At 45.8% G+C, this 20,772-nt stretch overlaps 1 protein-coding gene across 3 annotated transcripts in view; it reads left to right on the top strand.

Moving 5' to 3' along the window:
• The first annotated feature begins 4,116 nt into the window (after nucleotides 1-4,116).
• The window catches only part of TMCO6 (transmembrane and coiled-coil domains 6), a 63,052-nt gene continuing 46,396 nt past the window's right edge, over nucleotides 4,117-20,772 (top strand). For 2 of the 3 annotated variants that reach the window (XM_088475025.1, XM_088475022.1), the window contains exons 1-3: nucleotides 4,117-4,195; nucleotides 7,382-7,534; nucleotides 10,643-10,764. In XM_088475025.1, coding sequence (XP_088331151.1) covers nucleotides 7,453-7,534; nucleotides 10,643-10,764 — 204 coding nt within the window. In that variant the 5' untranslated portion in view covers nucleotides 4,117-4,195; nucleotides 7,382-7,452. The remainder of the gene's footprint in view (nucleotides 4,196-7,381; nucleotides 7,535-10,642; nucleotides 10,765-20,772) is intronic. The other variant, XM_088475024.1, reaches the window with a different exon arrangement.

Raw genomic sequence — 20,772 nt, 5'->3', positions numbered from 1 at the left:
GGTTAGGGTTAGGCACTAGAAGGGACGGTTAGGGCTAGGCACCTACCCTGATGGTTAGGTTTAGGCACCAGGAGGGAGGGTTAGGATTAGGCACCAAGGGGAGGGTTAGGGTTAGAGTTAGGGTGAAGATTACGGCTAAAAAAATAAATAAATCAGGTGTCGACCATTTTGTGTCAACCATTTCCATGTCGACCTTTTGACCCTGTCGACCATTTGTGCCTGTCGACCTTCTTACATGTCGACCTGTAGTGTGTTGACCTTTTGTACCTGTCGACCTATTGACTGTCTAACATCTGAGGTCTATCTAGACATTGTCTAACTAATTACTGTCTATCTCTTATACCACACCCATGCGCACAGCGTCTATTCTGAGTACGGGGGGAAGCCCGTGGGCTGCCTAGCGCCCCATTAGTGACATAAACGGGGGCGTGTCACCAGAACACGCCCCTTTAGAATTAGGTCAAGCCCCTTTTCGGAGGCACGCGTGGGTCCCGAATCCCTCCCACCAGATGTTGGGAGGTATGATTTTACTACAGTAATCTCCCTTATATGATGTTTTGAAAGTAGGCAATGCAGATTTCTGTGAATCTGACACGCCCACTTGTGCCTGGAAAGGCAGGGTGGGGGAGGGAAAGGGTGGGCTAACATAGGCCGAGTACAGTATGGGCCGTTAATTTAGTTTAAAAATAAAAAAAACAATTAAACTATGTATTTTCATTGTTAGAGGAGGCAATAGCACCTGGAGGTAGCCCATGCAAAGACATGGATAACATACAAACTTCACACAGATAGAGCCCTGGCTGAAATCAAACCTATGATCTCATCATACAGTAATAATTCTGGAACCTAACATAGTTGCAGATGGTCCAAAATTTCTAAGTACAATGGTAAGTCTTACATGGGATACAGTCAGTATCCCGGGGGCCGCGCTGCAGGCACTGATATTGCTGGCATTGGATACCAACGCCTCTCACAGTACAGACGCCGGGATACCGATGGTAAGTAGTGGGGTTGGGGGGAGGGTTAGGCACTAGGGGAAGGGTTAGGGTTAGGCACTAAGGGGGGAGGGATAGGTTTAGGGTGCGGGGAGGAGGAGGTTAGGTTCAGGCACTATGGAGGGATGGGTAGGGTTAGGCACCAAAGAGGGAGGGTTAGGGAAGGGAGAGGGGAAGGGTTAGCATACCGAACAAGTGTAGGTATGCTAGCCCTGTCGGGATGCCAGTGTCGGGATTCTGACACCCGGGATCCCAACTGCCGGCATCCCATACCCAACCCGTCTAACTCTAGAGTTTTTTGTTACTAACTAAAAGCACAACGCATCTTATATTCTATGTATGGCTACAAGTCTTACTATTATATTAGCCTATGGTTTTTAAAAATGAATATTTATTGATGAAAATATGTAAATATTATCAAATTACACTAAAGCTAGGTACAGTACACACTATGCAATGTTTACATAGCCGACGGAACTACTTGATGGAATGATATATCGCGCCAGCTGTACAGCATACTTGCCAACACTCCCGCAATGGTTGGAAGGCTCTTGACAATTGTATGGAGCTCCCGGCTGCCCGCAAGAGAGGGCAAGTCTCCAGGACTGGACGCCACCCCCCCTGCACCCCTCCGCTTTTCCTGCTGAAACGCGTTATCATAGCGCCGCCCCCTGCTTTACAATTCTGAAAATATCAGCATTGTATAGCGGGGGCCGGGGCCACGATCGCGTCACCACGCCCCTGCATCGCCCACCACTGGGAGGTCACCACGCCTCCTGCAGTGGCAAGCTGGCTGCCCCATCCCAATGGGCGTTCAGGACATGGGGAGCTGGCCCAATCCCTGTGACGGACAGGGGGGGTTGCACAGAGGCAGGTAGGATGGGCAATATGTGTCTGCCTCTGCAGCTGCCACTAAAAGTTGTGAGGGGGATGTGACCTTTACTCAGCTCAAGTGAGCAACTGTGGAGGCAGATTTAAGTGCATTATATAATACTTTCTAGATGACTAAGGACAGGTGTTGTTTGAAAAGTGTAAACTGCTATTATAACTGAAAGAAGATACATGTTAACGGCTTCTGAAATTATAGCTTTCATGTTATTAATATAGAAGATGCCGCGCTTTTTCCTTCATCATTATAGGATTACCTAGACTTGGCTTCACCACTTCAAATCTCTATAAGGAAAGGACCTAAACAATGCATAATACTAAATAATATTTTGACCTCAAATGAAAGTGTGCCAGGCCTTCGCTGTCATATATTTACTGAACAGGAAAAAATTTTGGAACAAATTCTGTTTATCTTTGCGCTTCGCACTTTTTGTTTACTCTTTTGATCGTCAATCTAGAAATTAAGATATAAACTTATGTAGCCATTACAGTAAATCCAACATCATGCAGCAGCCAGTAGGAGTGGTCCTGTCCTTATCACGGTAAATAAACATAATTAAAACATTCATTGTCTATCAACTTAAGTTGTAGTAGTCCAGGGGTGAAACTTGGCTTTCTGTCCTCTACCCCCGTAGATAGTAGTCACCCACAACTTTCTTGAACACAGATGTCAACATTGTAAAGACTGAAATGATTGTAGGGTGAGGGTAAAAAACATACATTAAGGTGCCAACGCCTGCTGCATTTATTCTGTGTTTTCCCGTTTAACTGGAGCATGCAGGCACCATTGCCTCAAAGGTGCGCTGCTTGTACTAATGTACTATACTTCCTCACCCACCACACAGCTGCGCAGTGACCACCATATAATACAGAGAGCATCAAAGTTACTGCAATCTAATTGTGACCGCCATATAATACAGAGAGCATCAGTAACCGCCTTACAATACACAGAGCATTGCATGACTGCCACATAATGCAGAGAACACCAGTGCCCCCATATAATAGTATACAGTATATATTATTAGATTGTAAGCTCTCACGAGTAGGACCATCTTCCCTCATGTGATTTTCCTTTCCTCACTTATACCTTCATCTCCTCCCCACTGGCAAAACTGGCGCCAAATCTTTGGGTTCAGCCTGTGCTGGTTATTGCTGAAGCAATGTTTAAAAACCTTGTCCATGTATTGCAATGTGATGTACAGTAATACCACTTTTACACCAACTTAAAAATCCTGGGTTGATGCACGTGAATGTGCATCAACCCGGGATTTTTGTCGGTGTAAACGGATTAACCCTGGTCCAGTGACCCGGGGATCCGACACGGCTGGCTTGCAGGGTTGAGCACGGGTCGTCCCCGTGTCACCCTGCAGTGTAAACGGCGCGACCCGGGTCACGATGACTGCCCGATTGGCCGGCTTCAGTGGCGCTTGGAGATGACATCATCTCCAAGCATCCACTGCCGGGCCGACCAGAACAGAGCAGCGCACCCCACCCGCCCCTTCTGCTTCCGGATCGCTACGGAGTAAGGGGCTTGCAGAGGGGGAGGGAGGGTAATGAAGGGCTGCTCACCTGCGCCGGAAAGTGCCGCAGTGTAAAAGGGTGTCTGTCCCGGCCGGGTCTGATCCGGGTTGGAAACGTGTTCCAAATCCTGGGTCAGACCCGGGACTTTGGTGTAAAAGGGGTATAAGTCACTGCACCCCCATTTTGTCCATACTGTTTATGTACTATGTATATAGATATATATTCTGCTTTTTTTGTCTCGGATTTCTGCAGGAGAAAGAGGTGTTTGGGGTCTTTAAAATGTATATAATTTCTCCCACTGAGCCTCTAGTGTTAGATCTCATGTTTAAATGCCCTAACACAAACTTAAGAGTTAGGAACCTAAATTATCTTATAGTATAGTATATTGAATCTCTGAATTTTACAGTGCATAACTGTTCAATCAAACTAAAATAGTAGTACCACCTCATTACATTTTATCTGTTTTCCAGACACTAAAATGGTCGAATTTCAGAAAGTTCCAAATGTGGCGTCATTTGAAAGGGACATAAGGGACACAGACTATGCCTGTTCTAACAACAAGAGACCTAAACTGTGGCTGATATGTTGTCTCCCGCATCACTGTCATTTTGTTGTAGTGAATCGCATGACGGATTTGTATTATAGTCCTCAGTAAAATGGCCGCCGCTACACTTTTGTTAATGCAATCCTTGTATACGGTTCTGGTTCTGGAGTTACTTTTATAGTTTAAGATTAACAGTGTGTTTATGTGACGTATTTAGCCATGAGACCGTGCTCTGTAAGAAGGGTTGGTATGTTTCTCTAACTTTCTTTAATAATGAATAGATGCTCGTTTAGATCATTAAAGTAACTCAGACACTAGAAGCAGCCATTGCTTTTTTTTATTGCATCAATTAAATGCATTCGTTATTACAGGCAGCAGTGCAATTATTTAGAGTAAACTAATGTTTCAATATTTCTTCTGTTATGACTTGAATAAAACTGCTGTTTTTTTGTGTGCAAAATGCTGTATTTTTCTCAACTAATACTTTTATTAGTAAATATGAATATTAGTACATAAGTATGCTTAGTACTTTTGCACTGACTTGGATGCTCCAATACTGTAGTAATGATATTTGATATTTATGTTAAACTAGTTTAAAATCATTGAACATTACAACACTTTGAAATAAATCTTGTGTATCTCTTTAGTTTGCTTCATGTAGTAAGCAATGTGTGTTCTGTGATTGGTATGGTCTCCTGGCAGAAATCCTATGTATGGACCAAACAGTGGGTGGGTACAGTTGTGTAAGTTGCTTATCTGGACTTATAGCAGGAGAGCTGGCCATGTTGACTGCGCGATAATGCAGTCAACATGGAAGAGGGCAGGAGATATAGCCTGATAATTGGAGCGCCTCCATCCACTACACGATGTGCTGAGGCGATCTCCATTCACACCCTGAAGTTGGCTGAATGATGGTCGGGTGCGTCGGACATGTTTGAAAAACCAAACCGAACAAATCCAGACTGTTTTTCAGCAGTTTTCAGGCTGTGAGCAATACATAAGTGTGATTCAGATAATGGACGCATGTTTATGCAGACGAGCGATGTTTTGCTACTGCACATGCTCGATAAGTCCAGGAATCCCTTACTGTGCACTTCCGAACCCAAGTGTCCGATGGTGTTTGCAATTTCGTATGGCATCGCTAACACATGAGAAGGGGTGTGCGGTCCCTGGGTGTTTCAGGGTGGAGGCTGGGAGGTGGCCTAAAGTGATCGTATAAAGTTTCATGGGTGTGTTAGGGGAGTGTCACGGGTGTGTTTGGGAACGCTCCTGCACTTTCAATCGCAAATCTAATGCTTCAGGGGCCATTTTTAATTGGATTTTAGAAGAGTAGCTATAGTTGACCCTAGGCAGCCACAAATGTCGATGGTGTGACTGATGTTGCTTCGCTGTTGGAGTGTTTTACAAACTCCTTCGCAAATGCACAGACCATGCAGCCTGAAAGTGGGCGCCTCACCGCTCATACACTCCATTGCACCATGGAGCACAAAGGGAAGGCTGAGATTAGCATTTGCATATTCCCGCAACCGCTCTTGAGAGAGCGACTGTGAGAGCGGCTGCATTACCAGCCATCTCTGAATCAGGCCCACTGAATGGTACTGGTTCAAAGCAGTCGTTTGGTCGGCTAATTTGCACGATTACCGTACAGTGTATGGACAGTTTTACTGGCTACACTGAATTCTTCAGACAACATGATGAGGAGTTTGCTACATGCTGAGCCACCATTGGTTGTGGCCAGTGTAAAAGGGAGATGTGGTAGAAAATTATAGTTACAAGAAGACTAGTTTTGATCTGGTATAGGAGACTGGCAGTCGGGATTCCGGCTGTCAAAAGACCGACAGCGGCATCCTGATGTAGGAGGTAGGTAAGTATACTAACCCTCACCCCTTCATCCCCTCACCCTCCCTTCCTGCATCCTAACCCTCTACCCCCGCACCCTAACCCTAACGCTCCCAGTTAGTGCCTAAATCTACCCCTCACGCCTTAGTGCCTAACCCTAACACCCCCTGCTGGTGCCTAACCCACCCCCGGGTGTGCCTAAACCTAACTTCCCATCCCTGCAGCCTAGCCCTATCCTCTCCAGTGGCACCTAAAACTAACCCCCCATGGTGCTGCCTGACCCTAACCCTCTCTCGGGTGTGCCTAACCCTAACCTCCTACCCCCGCAGCCTAATGGAGCATACACACGGTCAGATTTGTCAGATTTGTCAGATGAACGATTGAACGATTTGAACGATTTTACCAAAGTTTTGAACGATTGAACGATTTTTGACTGCATTAAAATGAATGGAATCGTCCAAGTCTGACTGCAAACACATCAGATGTCAGATATCGTTATCTGACAAACGGGAATGCGCATTGTAAATCGTCCATCGTTCAGGCATGTCAAATATGTCAGATTTTCCTTCAGATATGAACGACTGAACGATTTTTAAATCGTTATCGTTCATATCTGAAGAAAAAATCTGACCGTGTGTATGCACCATAACCCGAAACCCCCCCCCCCCAGTGGTGCCTAAGCCTAACACTCCCCCCCCTGCGGCTAACAGCTAACCCAAGCTGCTATACTTACAATCGGGATGCTGGCTGTCGGGATTCCGGCGTCGGCATCTCACCCGATGTCGGGATTCCGGCGCCGGTGTTGTGGCCACAGATCGGGAATCCGGCGCTGGGATTTCACCCGCTGCAATCCCAATCATAGGAAAAATAAATACATCCCTTCTGGCATACCCCAGTAAATATGCCAAATTGATAGTAGGGATTTATTTTAGCAGCCAGAACATATGGGAATCAGGGGTCTATTTACTAAGCGGTGTTAGGAGACAAGTGAAAAGTGATAAGAAAGTGATAAGGTGCCAGCCAATCAGCTCCCAACTGTCATCTCACAGGCTGTTTGAAAAATGACAGTTGGAAGCTGATTGGCTGGCACCTTGTCACAGACTTATCACTTTTCACTCTGTCTCCTAAAACTGCTTAGTAACTAGACCCCTGTATCCTAACACTGCTTAATAAATTGACCCCTCAGACTGCTACAAAGGTAAGTGTAATAGCAAAACAGAAAAAAAAGCCTGGTGGGTAGTGCTTGTGGGAGATATAGAAACGGCTGATGTCTTAGAGAAGTATCAAAGTAATAGGGAATATGTTGTGTAATAATAACCTATGTACGTACGGCAATTGATATTATTTGTGTCATTTTGTGAGATGGTGGCAATACTTCTAAACAAGAATATGATATTTATTGAACCAATTTTGAGGGAAAGGATTTCCTGCAAAATTTGGTTTAATATGTATGTCCCGTAAAGTGGATGTATAAAAAATCTAATATATAAAATGATAAATAATAAATATAACATGTATTTCAGTTTACATTGAAAATAGGTACCCACTTACTGTAATACATTATAACAATATTATATTTGCTTGTTTATTTTAGGAGAGATTCTGGTGAATTATGCTTTGATCAGAGTGAGCCCTTAGTGGCCGGCGTGACGCTTCCCATAAAGTATGTGGCGTAGGAGGAAGCTTGGAAAGAGATCACAGACTGGACTGGAAGAGCTAAGAGCACAACGTAGAGAACGGGAAGCAGGTGATACATCACAATTTTCTCATCACTATAGGGATTGTTTTTAACATTCTTCAGCTGAGCCACTACCAACTTGGTCCCACCAGAGGCCATGCTTTGGCCTTAGAAATGAATGGCTGTATCTGCCCTGCCTGTGGTAGCTCCAACTGATCTGTTCTATAAGTTGTGGTCAGGACAGTAACCTTATATCAGTCAATGGTGTTGTACAACGTAGACTTAATAACTACATGAAAAGTGGTAGCTTGACACCAAAACCCATATCCATGCACTGAACACCTATCACCTTAACTGTAGTAACCTTCCCCTCTTTCCCCCCCTTTCCCTTTCTCGCCTTCGCACATTTCAGTGACCATGAACGCTGCTGCTATTTTCCTATATAACCGCTCTGCTTCCCCTCCCCCTTCTGCAACCTGCTTCATTGGCTCCTAATCCCCCTCCAAATCCAGTTCAAACTTCTGACCGTCACTTAAAAAGCACTTAATCACTCTGTACATCTCTGATCTTATTACTGTCCACACTCCCTCTTTCCTCTCTGCTCTTCCTCTGATTGCTGCCTCAACTCCACCCTGGTTACCCTCTCTCTCATGCCCGTCTCCAGGATTTCTCCCACTCAGCCCCCCTTCCTCTGGAACTCACTCCCTCGCTTAGTCAGACTTTCTCCCAATCTAGCCAGCTTTATGCATTCACTCAAAACTAGAGATTTGCAGAATCGGATCCGTTCGGATTTTCCCGCCAAATGCAGATTTTTTTTCCCACCAAATTTTCCGGAGTCAAAACGTCATCTTTCATGGACAAACATCATGTTTCATAGACAAAAGTCCATGAAAGGTGATGTTTGTCCATGAAAGATGATATTTGGTGGGAAAATTCGAACCGATCCGAGCATGCACATCTCTACACAAAACAGACCTTTCCATCAGAGCTTACCATCCATCCTCCAAAATCTGCTCTCTTCTCTCCTTTCATGTCCTACTCTTCTCCCCTGTACACCCACCAACTTTGCTTAACATGTAAGCTCTCATGGGCAGGGCCCTCCTTCTACTCTTCATCCCCAGCATTATCCTTGCTTCCATTGCTCTTGTCTTCTAGTCCCATTCAGAGCTCTAGCTCTCCCTTTACTGGGTACATTCTCATTGTGTGCTGAACTGCTGCTCCCATCCCCTTTACTCACCTCCACTTTCCTGTCAAGATTAATTGAGTTATCCAGCTCTTGTCCTCATCTACGTCCTACCTATTTTGTAGGTTTATTGGTACAGTTATTGTATCATTAATATGTCCTTTTCTCTGGTATAGTACTTGTATTTTGAGGGCTGTGGAAACTATCTGACACTTTAAAAATAAAACATCATAATAACGTAGAGACTGTGGCTTGCAGTGGTGTGACAGATTAATGTTATGCTCATCAGTTCACTGGTATATACAATATAGTATATTTACTGATGACAAAACCAGTATGGCTAATGAGCAGCATCCTCTTGGTGCTCTATACCACAGGTTCTTAAACTCGGTCCTCAGGACCCCAAACAGTGCATGTTTTGCAGGTCTCCTCACATAATTACTAGTGAAATAGTTAGCTGCACCTGTAGATATTTTAAAATGTGTCAGTGAGTAATAAATACACCTGTGCACCTGCTGGGTGACCTGCAAAAAGTGAACTGTATGGGGTCCTGAGGACCGAGTTTGAGAACCACTGCCCTATACTAATATAATCCCTTCCCTTCCCTGCCTACCTCCCTTACTTTACCCGTTAAAGTTGCGGATGAACACCTGTCGCCACTCAAGCTACTGTCAAGCTTTTAGCTGCCTGTTATAGACAATAAGCAATAATTGCTATACACTGGTATTGCCTATCCTGCTGCATCATCCCTAATGTCATGCAATTCAATCAGTCAGTAAGAATTTGCAATACACGCTCGGAGATTCAGCCGACTCGTCTCCGGCTTGCCATCTAAGGAAATTACAAATGCCACCCTAAATACGGATTTAAGTTCCCAGACATTGGGTATCATATGGCGTTGGAGACTGGCACTAATACTCCTCGCTGGCAGATAGCTTAGAGTCTTAGGGCCGTATTCAATTAGCGTCGAAAAGCCATTTCTGCGAAAATGGGTGACGTAATTTTGCCAGCAGAAACTTATCCCCGTATTCAATTGTTGCGACTTTTCGCCGGTGCGAAAACGCAGTGCAATGTACCCGGCGGAAAAGTTTAGCTTATGAATAGCTGTCGAAAAAAAGTTTAGAATTGCGGTTTTGTGGTGCAAAGTTGGGGAAACCACCCTGCACCCTTAGGACAGGTCCCCAAAGTAAACTGCGTAAAAAAAATCCCCCCAAAAATGAAAAGAACACCCCAAAAGTTTACTTTGAAAAAGGGGGCGAAAAAGTTAAAAGTTGGGGTACAAACTTAAAAACTAGCTAAATAGACTTTGGGGGTGTCTGCAAGTATGGGGGAGTTTTTTCTTTGGATTGCAGGTGCTTGCTGAAGGTGCGTTTTTCACGTTATTTAAGACCTCACCTTTGCGATTTTTAACCATGCTTGCTCCCATTTTCATGTACCCCAAATTTGCTGGGGCTATTTATTTTCACCCCAAAAAACTACTAAATGCTATTCTTCACCACTTGTGTAAAGACGCTAATTAGCAGATAATGAGAGCATTTAAGTACCCCAAATAGCTTCAGCAGGGCTATTCGGGGGCATCTACCATGATCCCCAATCTTAGTGCATCTTTTGGGGGGGTGTCAGGCTGATTTCCCCAGATCTAACAGCACTTTTCGCCTGTTTGCATTTTGCCGGGTGCTGTTTTTGTCGATTTCTAAGCGGGGACGCGCGCAATACTTTTTTGCATGGAAAACCAGCAATGTTGGCGAAAAGTATGGGACTTTTCGCGTCTAATTGAGTATGTCCCTAAGACAGTAACAGATTCCAATAATTATCTGTAACGTGAAGCCGATAATTGTATGATCAGCCTGATAAATGTATAGTGTGTATGCAGGGGCGTTAGCTGAAAAATGTATTAAAAACACTCCTGCAATGGACCGATCGGGGGGTCAGGACCGGGTGGCCTGCACAGACAGATACTCTTGTGGCATTTTGTAATTACTGTGTCTGTTTAGCTCTAAGGAAAGCACGAAGACAGCAGCAACTCGTCAGCAAAAGGCTGTTGCGGGACCTCACAGATGATGATGAGGAGTCACTGGAAGGAGATCTCCAACAATATGTTCTCTCTGAGCAGCAGGTTAGTAGGCTCTAAAATGTAGGTTTTTTTTTCCCGCTGTTTATTTTATATTGTACGACCTATTGTGAGGTTAGTGGTGTTGGCAGGAATAAATGGTGCATACGTTTATTATATTAATGGCCGCTAGTGAAATGGGTAGTTTCAGCGGCAGCAGTAGACGTCTTCATAAAGGTACTGTTCTAATAAAAAGAAATAGCCAACACTGTTATAAGAATATAGTATACTAATAATAATGCATAATAATGTCATAGAACTGGGATAGATTTACCCACCAACCAATCCCTGTACCCTCAACTGGCGAACTGATGGGGTCCTAATGCCAAGGACCACTGCTGCTCAGGAAAATGTATGTCCGCCAGCGTTGCGCCAAATGCATCATGATGTTTGTAGTGAGTGCATTTAACTGTAGAAACTTGAGCTTTAATATTTATTTGTATTTTCAAAATGGCGATCATGTAAGAGGCAAAAACCAGTTAGTTTTTGCCTTTTAAATGATTTCTGCTTTAAAAATACTGACCAACTTGCCGGAATCTCGCCAGAGCCTGCATCTCCCAGGCTATTAAGTAAGTCCCTTATATCCCTTTCACACACAGATCCCGTGTTCATTATATTGTCTCTGACCCAGGATTTAACGCATGTTGAATTTTTTCACACCACACTGTGGTCCTGGGTAAATTACTGGGTCGTCACTTTTCACACTAGACCCGTGTCTGTCCTGCAGAACAGGGTCATCACGTTGCTACGTTATTAAAAGCTTTGGATAAACCTATGAAGTTCCTTAATCATAACCAATGTAGAGTAACCCGGGACCTTAACTCAGGTCTTAACTCAGCATATCCAACTCAGACCCGTGAAAATCCCAGGTCATGACCAGGGGCACAGACCAGGGTCAGATAACAGAGGTTAAACCTTTTACACCAACACATGACCTGGGTTTTTTCCTGGGTCCTTGCCTCGGTGAGAAAGGGGTTTTAAGGCACATATCCACTTGAAGACATGAAAACTACTGCACGATTACGACATTGTAATCGTGCAGTCATTTGTCAGTCTGTAATGTGTCTACACTGAATGAGAGAGTCGTTCAGTGTAGGTACATCAATCATCGCCAAACATGCTGACCCTGACATTATCGTCGGGTTGTACAACATATGTGCCCGATTATAGATGTCTAAACGACCAGCGGGAGCGCGTATCACTGGTCGTTTTAGAAATACTTTTAAATGATGTGCAAACGATTATTGAACGATAACGATATCATTATCGTTCAATCGCTCAATTTAATCGTCTAGTGGATGTGTGCCTTTAGACTCTTATCTGGGTAATTTATGTAGCCCAGATTGGAGAGGTCATTGCAACTACATAAATAATAAACTTTGGAGACTCTAGCACTTTTGAAAGTGAATTGATGTACCTCCCTTATATGTTTATTGCAGGGCATCTCCCATATTATGTGGGAACATGTTTTTCATTTGTATGTTGATATATTTCAATTATTTAAAAAAAAAAAAAAAATCTAATTAAGCTAACTTGTTGACATAATAGAGTTTGCCATCAATTATGTGGTTTTCACCTACATGTGTGTGTATTAGGGGTGTGCACCGGCCACTTTTCGTGTTTTGTGTTTTGGTTTTGGATCTGGATCTTTCTTCGTGTTTTGGATCTGGATTGGTTTTGCCAAAACCACCCTTCCGTGTTTTGGGTTCTGGGTTTTGTGTTTTGGATCTGTATTTTTTTTAAAAAAAGCATAAAAACAGCTAAAATCACAGAATTTGTAGGTTTTTCTGCTCCTATGCTATTATTAACCTCAATAACCTTAATTTCCACTCATTTCCAGTCTATTCTGAACACCTCACACCTCACAATAGTGTTTTTATGTCCAAAACGTTGCACCGAGGTAGCTGGATGACTATGCTAAGCGACACGAGTGGGCGGCACAAACACGTGACCCATCTAGGCGTGAAACTGCAGTGGCAGACAGGATGGCAGTTTGAAAAACTAGGCCCCAAACTGTACATAATGCAAAGAAAAAAAAGAGGTGCAAGATGGAATTGTCCTTGGGCCCTCCCACCCACCCTTATGTTGTATAAACAGGACATGCACACTTTAACAAACCAATCATTTCAGCGCCAGGGTCTGCCACACAACTGTGGCTGAAATGATTGGTTCGTTTGGGCCCCCACAAAACAAGCTGGCAATTAATGTGTCCCTGCACAAACTGGCTCTATGGAGGCAAGATGTCATCCTCATCCTCCTCATCCACCGATTCCTCACCCTCTTCAGTGTGTACATCCTCATCCTCACAAAGTATTAACTCGTCCCCACTTGAATCCACCACCACAGGTCCCTCTGTACCTTCTGGAGGCTGGTCTCCCTGGAAGAGCTGATAATTCATTTTGATGAACATCATCTTCTCCACATTCTGTGGAAGCAACCTCCTACGCCTTTCGCTGACAAGGTTCCCGGCTGCACTAAACACTCTTTCGGAGTACACACTGGAGGGGGGGCAACTCAGGTAAAATAGAGCCAGTTTGTACAGGGGCCTCCAAATTGCCTCTTTTTCCTGCCAGTACAGGTATGGACTGTCTGCCATGCCTACTTGGATGCTGTCACCGATGTAATCCTCCACCATTCTGTCAATGGTGACAGTATCATATGCAGTGACAGTAGACATGTCAGAAATTGTTGCCAGGTCCTTCAGTCCGGACCAGATGTCCAAACTTGGTCCTGCCTGCCCTGCATCACCGCCAGCGGGTTGCTTAGGATACCTAAGTTTTTTCCTGGCAGCCCCAGTTGCAGGAGAAAATGAAGAAGGAGCCGTTGACGTGTCACGTTCCGCTTCAGCTGACAGTGTGTTCACCAGCAGGTCTTTGCACCTCTGCAGGCTTGTGTCGGCCGGAAAGAGAGACACCACATAGGCTTTAAACCTAGGATCGAGCACGGTGGCCAAAACGTAGTGGTCTGATTTCAACAGATTGACCACCCTGGAATCCTGGCAAAGCGAATGAAGGGCTTCATCCACAAGTCCCACATGCCGAGCGGAATCGCTCCGTCTTAGCTCCTCCTTCACTTTCTCCAGCTGCTTCTGCAAAAGCCTGATGAGGGGAATGACCTGACTCAAGCTGGCAGTGTCTGAACTGACTTCACGTGTGGCAAGTTCGAAGGGCTGGAGAACCTTGCACAACACGGAAATCATTCTCCACTGCGCTTGAGTCAGGTGCATACCCCCTCCTTTGCCTATGTCATAGGTGGATGTATAGGCTTGTATGGCCTTTTGCTGCTCCTCCATCCTCTGAAGCATATAGAGGGTTGAGTTCCACCGCGTCACAACCTCTTGCTTCAGGTGATGGCGGGGCAGGTTCAAGAGTGTTTGCTGGCGCTCCAGTCTTCGGCACGCAGTCGCTGAATGGCGAAAGTGGCCATAAATTTTTCGGGCCACCCAAAGCGTCTCCTGCACGCCCCTGTCGCTTTTCAGAAAATTCTGCACCACCAAGTTTATTGTGTGAGCAAAACATGGGACGTGCTGGAATTTGCCCAGATGTAATGCCCGCACAATATTGGTGGCGTTGTCAGATATCACAAATCCCCAGGAGAGTCTAAGTGGGGTAAGCCACTGGGCGATGATTTCCCTCAGTTTCTCTAAGAGGTTGTCGGCGGTGTGCCTCTTACTGAAACCGGTGATACACAGCGTAGCCTGCCTTGTAACGAGCTGGCATTTCTGAGATGCTGCTACTGGTGACGCTGCTGCTGTTGCTGCGTAAGGTGATACATCTACCCAGTGGGCTGTCACAGTCATATAGTCCTTAGTCTGCCCTGTTCCACTTGTCCACATGTCCGTGGTTAAGTGGACATTGTGTACAACGGCATTTTTCAGGACACTGAGGACACTTTTTCTGACGTTTCTGTACAGTCTCGGTATCGCCTGCCTAGTGAAGTGGAATCTAGACGGGATTTGGAACCGGGGACACACTACCTCCATCAATTGTCTAAATCCCACTGCACTAATGGCGGATACCGGACGCACGTCTAACACCAACATAGCAGTCAAGGCCTCAGTTATACGTTTTGCTTCAGGATGACTGCTGTCGTACTTCATCCTCCTCGCTAAGGACTGTTGGAGGGTCAATTGTTTAGTAAAAGTAGTGGTGTTCCTACTTCCTCTCTGGGATGATGAACGACTCCCAGCAGCAGCAACAGCAGCAGCGGCAGCAGTAGGCGTAGCAATGCAGGATCCTCCAGAGGAATCCCGGATAGGAGAGTCAGTCATGCCAGTGACATGGCCTGCAGGACTACTTCCGATCCTGACTAAGGAGGAAATTGACGAGGAGGGAGTTGACGGTGTGGTTTGCAGGCGCTTGGATACAACAGGACAACGGGATTTAGGTGTCCCTGGACTGCTTACGGTCTTAGCCAAAGTTTCTGAACTTGACAGTAACTTTTTATGAACGCGCTGCAGGTGCCGTATAAGGGAGGATGTTCCTAGGTGGTTGACGTCCCTACCCCTACTTATTTCACCTTTACATATGGTACATATGGCAAGACAGTTGTTGTCCGGATTTGGATAGAAATATTGCCAGACCAAAGAGGTGGAATGTTTGGTCTTCTGCCCAGGCATGACCGTGATGGGCTTTTTCATCCCACGGACAACAACTGTCTCCCCCGGAGCCTGATTTAAACAAACCACATCACCATCAGAATCCTCCTCGCCAACTTCCTCCTCAGCGCCAGCTACACCAGTATCCTCATCCTGTTGTACTTCAACAGTGACATCTTCAATTTGCATATCAGCAAGTGGACTGTGGGTGCTCCTTTCAGCACTTGCAGGGTCGTGCAAATGGTGGAAAGAGCCACCTCTTCCCGTCCAGTGCTGGGAAGGTCAGGCATCGCAACCACCACCACACTTGGACTCTCCTTGGGGATTTGTGATATCTTCTTAGAAAGCACAGTTCTTCGCTGTGCTTTTGCCAGCTTAACTCTTTTGATTTTTTTAGTGGGAGGAGGGCTTCCATCGTCATGTGAAGCTGAACCACTGGTCATGAACATACTAGGGATCGACCTTAGCCGTTCCTTGCCACTCCGTGTCGTAAATGGCATATTGGCAAGTTTACGTTTCTCTTCAGCTGATTTAAATGTCTTTTTCAAGGTCATTTTCCTGAACTTTGCCATTTGGGATTGTATGTGCCCTCTACTATGACATTGGGCATCGGCCTTGGCAGACGACGTTGATGGCATGTTATCGTCTATGTCATGACTAGTGGCAGCAGCTTCAGCACTAGGAGGAAGTGGTTCTTGATCTTTCTCTATTTTATTTTTATCGGAGAAAGTTTGGTCCTCCATTTATGTTATATCGATTTGATATATACGTGCGGCTAAACACAGAAAATAATTTTTTTTTTGGTTTGGACTGGAGTGTACTTTGTGGGTTACAGCACCCTTTAACGGTCAAGCCAGCCGGCCCTTTACTTATGACACAGGCGCACGCTTGGCACTACTTTGTTGATGCACGTGCGGCTACTGCGCACACAATTCACAAACACAGAAAATAATTTTTTTTTGGTTTGGACTGGAGTGTACTTTCGGGGGTTACAGCACCCTTTAACGGTCAAGCCAGCCGGCCCTTTACTTATGACACAGGCGCACGCTTGGCACTACTTTGTTGATGCACGTGCGGCTACTGCGCACACAATTCACAAACACAGAAAATTATTTTTTTTTTGGTTTGGACTGGAGTGTACTTTCGGGGGTTACAGCACCCTTAACGGTCAAGCCAGCCGGCCCTTTACTTATGACACAGGTGCACGCTTGGCACTACTTTGTTGATGCACGTGCGGCTACTGCGCACACAATTCACAAACACAGAAAATAATTTTTTTTTGGTTTGGACTGGAGTGTACTTTTGGGGGTTACAGCACCCTTTAACGGTCAAGCCAGCCAGCCCTTTACTTATGACACAGGCGCACGCTTGGCACTACTTTGTTGATGCACGTGCGGCTACTGCGCACACAATTCACAAACACAGAAAATAATTTTTTTTTGGTTTGGACTGGAGTGTACTTTGGGGGTTACAGCACCCTTTAACGGTCAAGCCAGCCGGCCCTTTACTTATGACACAGGCGCACGCTTGGCACTACTTTGTTGATGCACGTGCGGCTACTGCGCACACAATTCACAAACACAGAAAATAATTTTTTTTTTGGTTTGGACTGGAGTGTACTTTCGGGGGTTACAGCACCCTTAACGGTCAAGCCAGCCGGCCCTTTACTTATGACACAGGTGCACGCTTGGCACTACTTTGTTGATGCACGTGCGGCTACTGCGCACACAATTCACAAACACAGAAAATAATTTTTTTTTTGGTTTGGACTGGAGTGTACTTTCGGGGGTTACAGCACCCTTAACGGTCAAGCCAGCCGGCCCTTTACTTATGACACAGGTGCACGCTTGGCACTACTTTGTTGATGCACGTGCGGCTACTGCGCACACAATTCACAAACACAGAAAATAATTTTTTTTTGGTTTGGACTGGAGTGTACTTTCGGGGGTTACAGCACCCTTTAACGGTCAAGCCAGCCGGCCCTTTACTTATGACACAGGCGCACGCTTGGCACTACTTTGTTGATGCACGTGCGGCTACTGCGCACACAATTCACAAACACAGAAAATAATTTTTTTTTGGTTTGGACTGGAGTGTACTTTCGGGGGTTACAGCACCCTTTAACGGTCAAGCCAGCCGGCCCTTTACTTATGACACAGGCGCACGCTTGGCACTACTTTGTTGATGCACGTGCGGCTACTGCGCACACAATTCACAAACACAGAAAATAATATTTTTTTGGTTTGGACTGGAGTGTACTTTCGGGGGTTACAGCACCCTTAACGGTCAAGCCAGCCGGCCCTTTACTTATGACACAGGCGCACGCTTGGCACTACTTTGTTGATGCACGTGCGGCTACTGCGCACACAATTCACAAACACAGAAAATAATTTTTTTTTGGTTTGGACTGGAGTGTACTTTCGGGGGTTACAGCACCCTTTAACGGTCAAGCCAGCCGGCCCTTTACTTATGACACAGGCGCACGCTTGGCACTACTTTGTTGATGCACGTGCGGCTACTGCGCACACAATTCACAAACACAGAAAATAATTTTTTTTTGGTTTGGACTGGAGTGTACTTTCGGGGGTTACAGCACCCTTTAACGGTCAAGCCAGCCGGCCCTTTACTTATGACACAGGCGCACGCTTGGCACTACTTTGTTGATGCACGTGCGGCTACTGCGCACACAATTCACAAACACAGAAAATAATTTTTTTTTTGGTTTGGACTGGAGTGTACTTTGGGGGTTACAGCACCCTTTAACGGTCAAGCCAGCCGGCCCTTTACTTATGACACAGGCGCACGCTTGGCACTACTTTGTTGATGCACGTGCGGCTACTGCGCACACAATTCACAAACACAGAAAATTATTTTTTTTTGGTTTGGACTGGAGTGTACTTTCGGGGGTTACAGCACCCTTTAACGGTCAAGCCAGCCAGCCCTTTACTTATGACACAGGCGCACGCTTGGCACTACTTTGTTGATGCACGTGCGGCTACTGCGCACACAATTCACAAACACAGAAAATAATTTTTTTTTGGTTTGGACTGGAGTGTACTTTCGGGGGTTACAGCACCCTTTAACGGTCAAGCCAGCCGGCCCTTTACTTATGACACAGGCGCACGCTTGGCACTACTTTGTTGATGCACGTGCGGCTACTGCGCACACAATTCACAAACACAGAAAATAATTTTTTTTTTGGTTTGGACTGGAGTGTACTTTGGGGGTTACAGCACCCTTTAACGGTCAAGCCAGCCGGCCCTTTACTTATGACACAGGCGCACGCTTGGCACTACTTTGTTGATGCACGTGCGACTACTGCGCACACAATTCACAAACACAGAAAATAATTTTTTTTTTGGTTTGGACTGGAGTGTACTTTCGGGGGTTACAGCACCCTTAACGGTCAAGCCAGCCGGCCCTTTACTTATGACACAGGTGCACGCTTGGCACTACTTTGTTGATGCACGTGCGGCTACTGCGCACACAATTCACAAACACAGAAAATTATTTTTTTTTGGTTTGGACTGGAGTGTACTTTCGGGGGTTACAGCACCCTTTAACGGTCAAGCCAGCCGGCCCTTTACTTATGACACAGGCGCACGCTTGGCACTACTTTGTTGATGCACGTGCGGCTACTGCGCACACAATTCACAAACACAGAAAATAATTTTTTTTTTGGTTTGGACTGGAGTGTACTTTGGGGGTTACAGCACCCTTTAACGGTCAAGCCAGCCGGCCCTTTACTTATGACACAGGCGCACGCTTGGCACTACTTTGTTGATGCACGTGCGGCTACTGCGCACACAATTCACAAACACAGAAAATAATTTTTTTTTTGGTTTGGACTGGAGTGTACTTTCGGGGGTTACAGCACCCTTAACGGTCAAGCCAGCCGGCCCTTTACTTATGACACAGGTGCACGCTTGGCACTACTTTGTTGATGCACGTGCGGCTACTGCGCACACAATTCACAAACACAGAAAATAATTTTTTTTTTGGTTTGGACTGGAGTGTACTTTCGGGGGTTACAGCACCCTTAACGGTCAAGCCAGCCGGCCCTTTACTTATGACACAGGCGCACGCTTGGCACTACTTTGTTGATGCACGTGCGGCTACTGCGCACACAATTCACAAACACAGAAAATATTTTTTTTTTTGGTTTGGACTGGAGTGTACTTTCGGGGGTTACAGCACCCTTAACGGTCAAGCCAGCCGGCCCTTTACTTATGACACAGGCGCACGCTTGGCACTACTTTGTTGATGCACATGCGGCTACTGCGCACACAATTCACAAACACAGAAAATAATTTTTTTTTGGTTTGGACTGGAGTGTACTTTCGGGGGTTACAGCACCCTTTAACGGTCAAGCCAGCCGGCCCTTTACTTATGACACAGGCGCACGCTTGGCACTACTTTGTTGATGCACGTGCGGCTACTGCGCACACAATTCACAAACACAGAAAATATATTATTTTTTTAGCACTTGGGGGGAGCACCCCTGATGGACAGAGCACCCCCTGGACAACACTACAGCACTCCTTTAGGACTGGGACACTGCACAGGACTTTGGAGTGGACACAGCCCCTATGGAGAACTGACTGCACAACACTGTCCAGCCAGCCCCTATGGACTTTGAAGTAGTGGACACAGCCCCTATTAACAACAGCACCACAGCACAACACAGCCAGCCCCTATGGACTTTGAAGTAGTGGACAACAGCAGCACTACACTACACTACACTACACTACACAGCCCTAACTCCCACCCTCCCTCTTCACTGTCCACAGCCGAGTGAGAAAATGGCGCCGACGCGGGTACCTTATATAGGATCCAAAACCCGCGAGACTCGGAAGGCGGGATGATGACGTTTTGCCTCGATTTCAGATCCGAGTCAGGCGGGAAAAGTCGAGCCTGACTCGGATCGGACTCGGATCGGGGGGGCTCGGGGGGGTTCGGATTTCAGAAATCCGAACCCGCTCACCCCTAGTGTGTGTATATATATATATATATATATATATATATATATATTAGGGATGTGCAGGCTCGGATAGGTTCGAGTTTGCACGTGGAGTTCGGATTTTTCCCTCCAAAAAAACGGAACTCACAACGAGGCAAAACGTCATCTTACATGGACGAACATCATCATTCCTGGTCTTTTGTCCAGGAATGATGATGTTCGTCCATGTAAGATGACGTTTTGCCTCGTTGTGAGTTCCGTTTTTTTGGAGGGAAAAATCCGAACTCCACGTGCAAACTCGAACCTATCCGAGCCTGCACATCCCTAATATATATATATATATATATATATATTAGGGGTGAGCGGGTTCGGATTTCTGAAATCCGAACCCCCCCGAGCCCCCCCGATCCGAGTCCGATCCGAGTCAGGCTCGACTTTTCCCGCCTGACTCGGATCT

The sequence above is a fragment of the Taudactylus pleione genome, unplaced genomic scaffold (genome assembly GCF_031769625.1).
Source record: "Taudactylus pleione unplaced genomic scaffold, aTauple2 ptg000161l, whole genome shotgun sequence".
Classification (NCBI taxonomy): Eukaryota; Metazoa; Chordata; class Amphibia; order Anura; family Myobatrachidae; genus Taudactylus; species Taudactylus pleione.
Note: the sequence above shows the minus strand (reverse complement) of the source record. Positions and strands in the feature narration are given on the sequence as shown.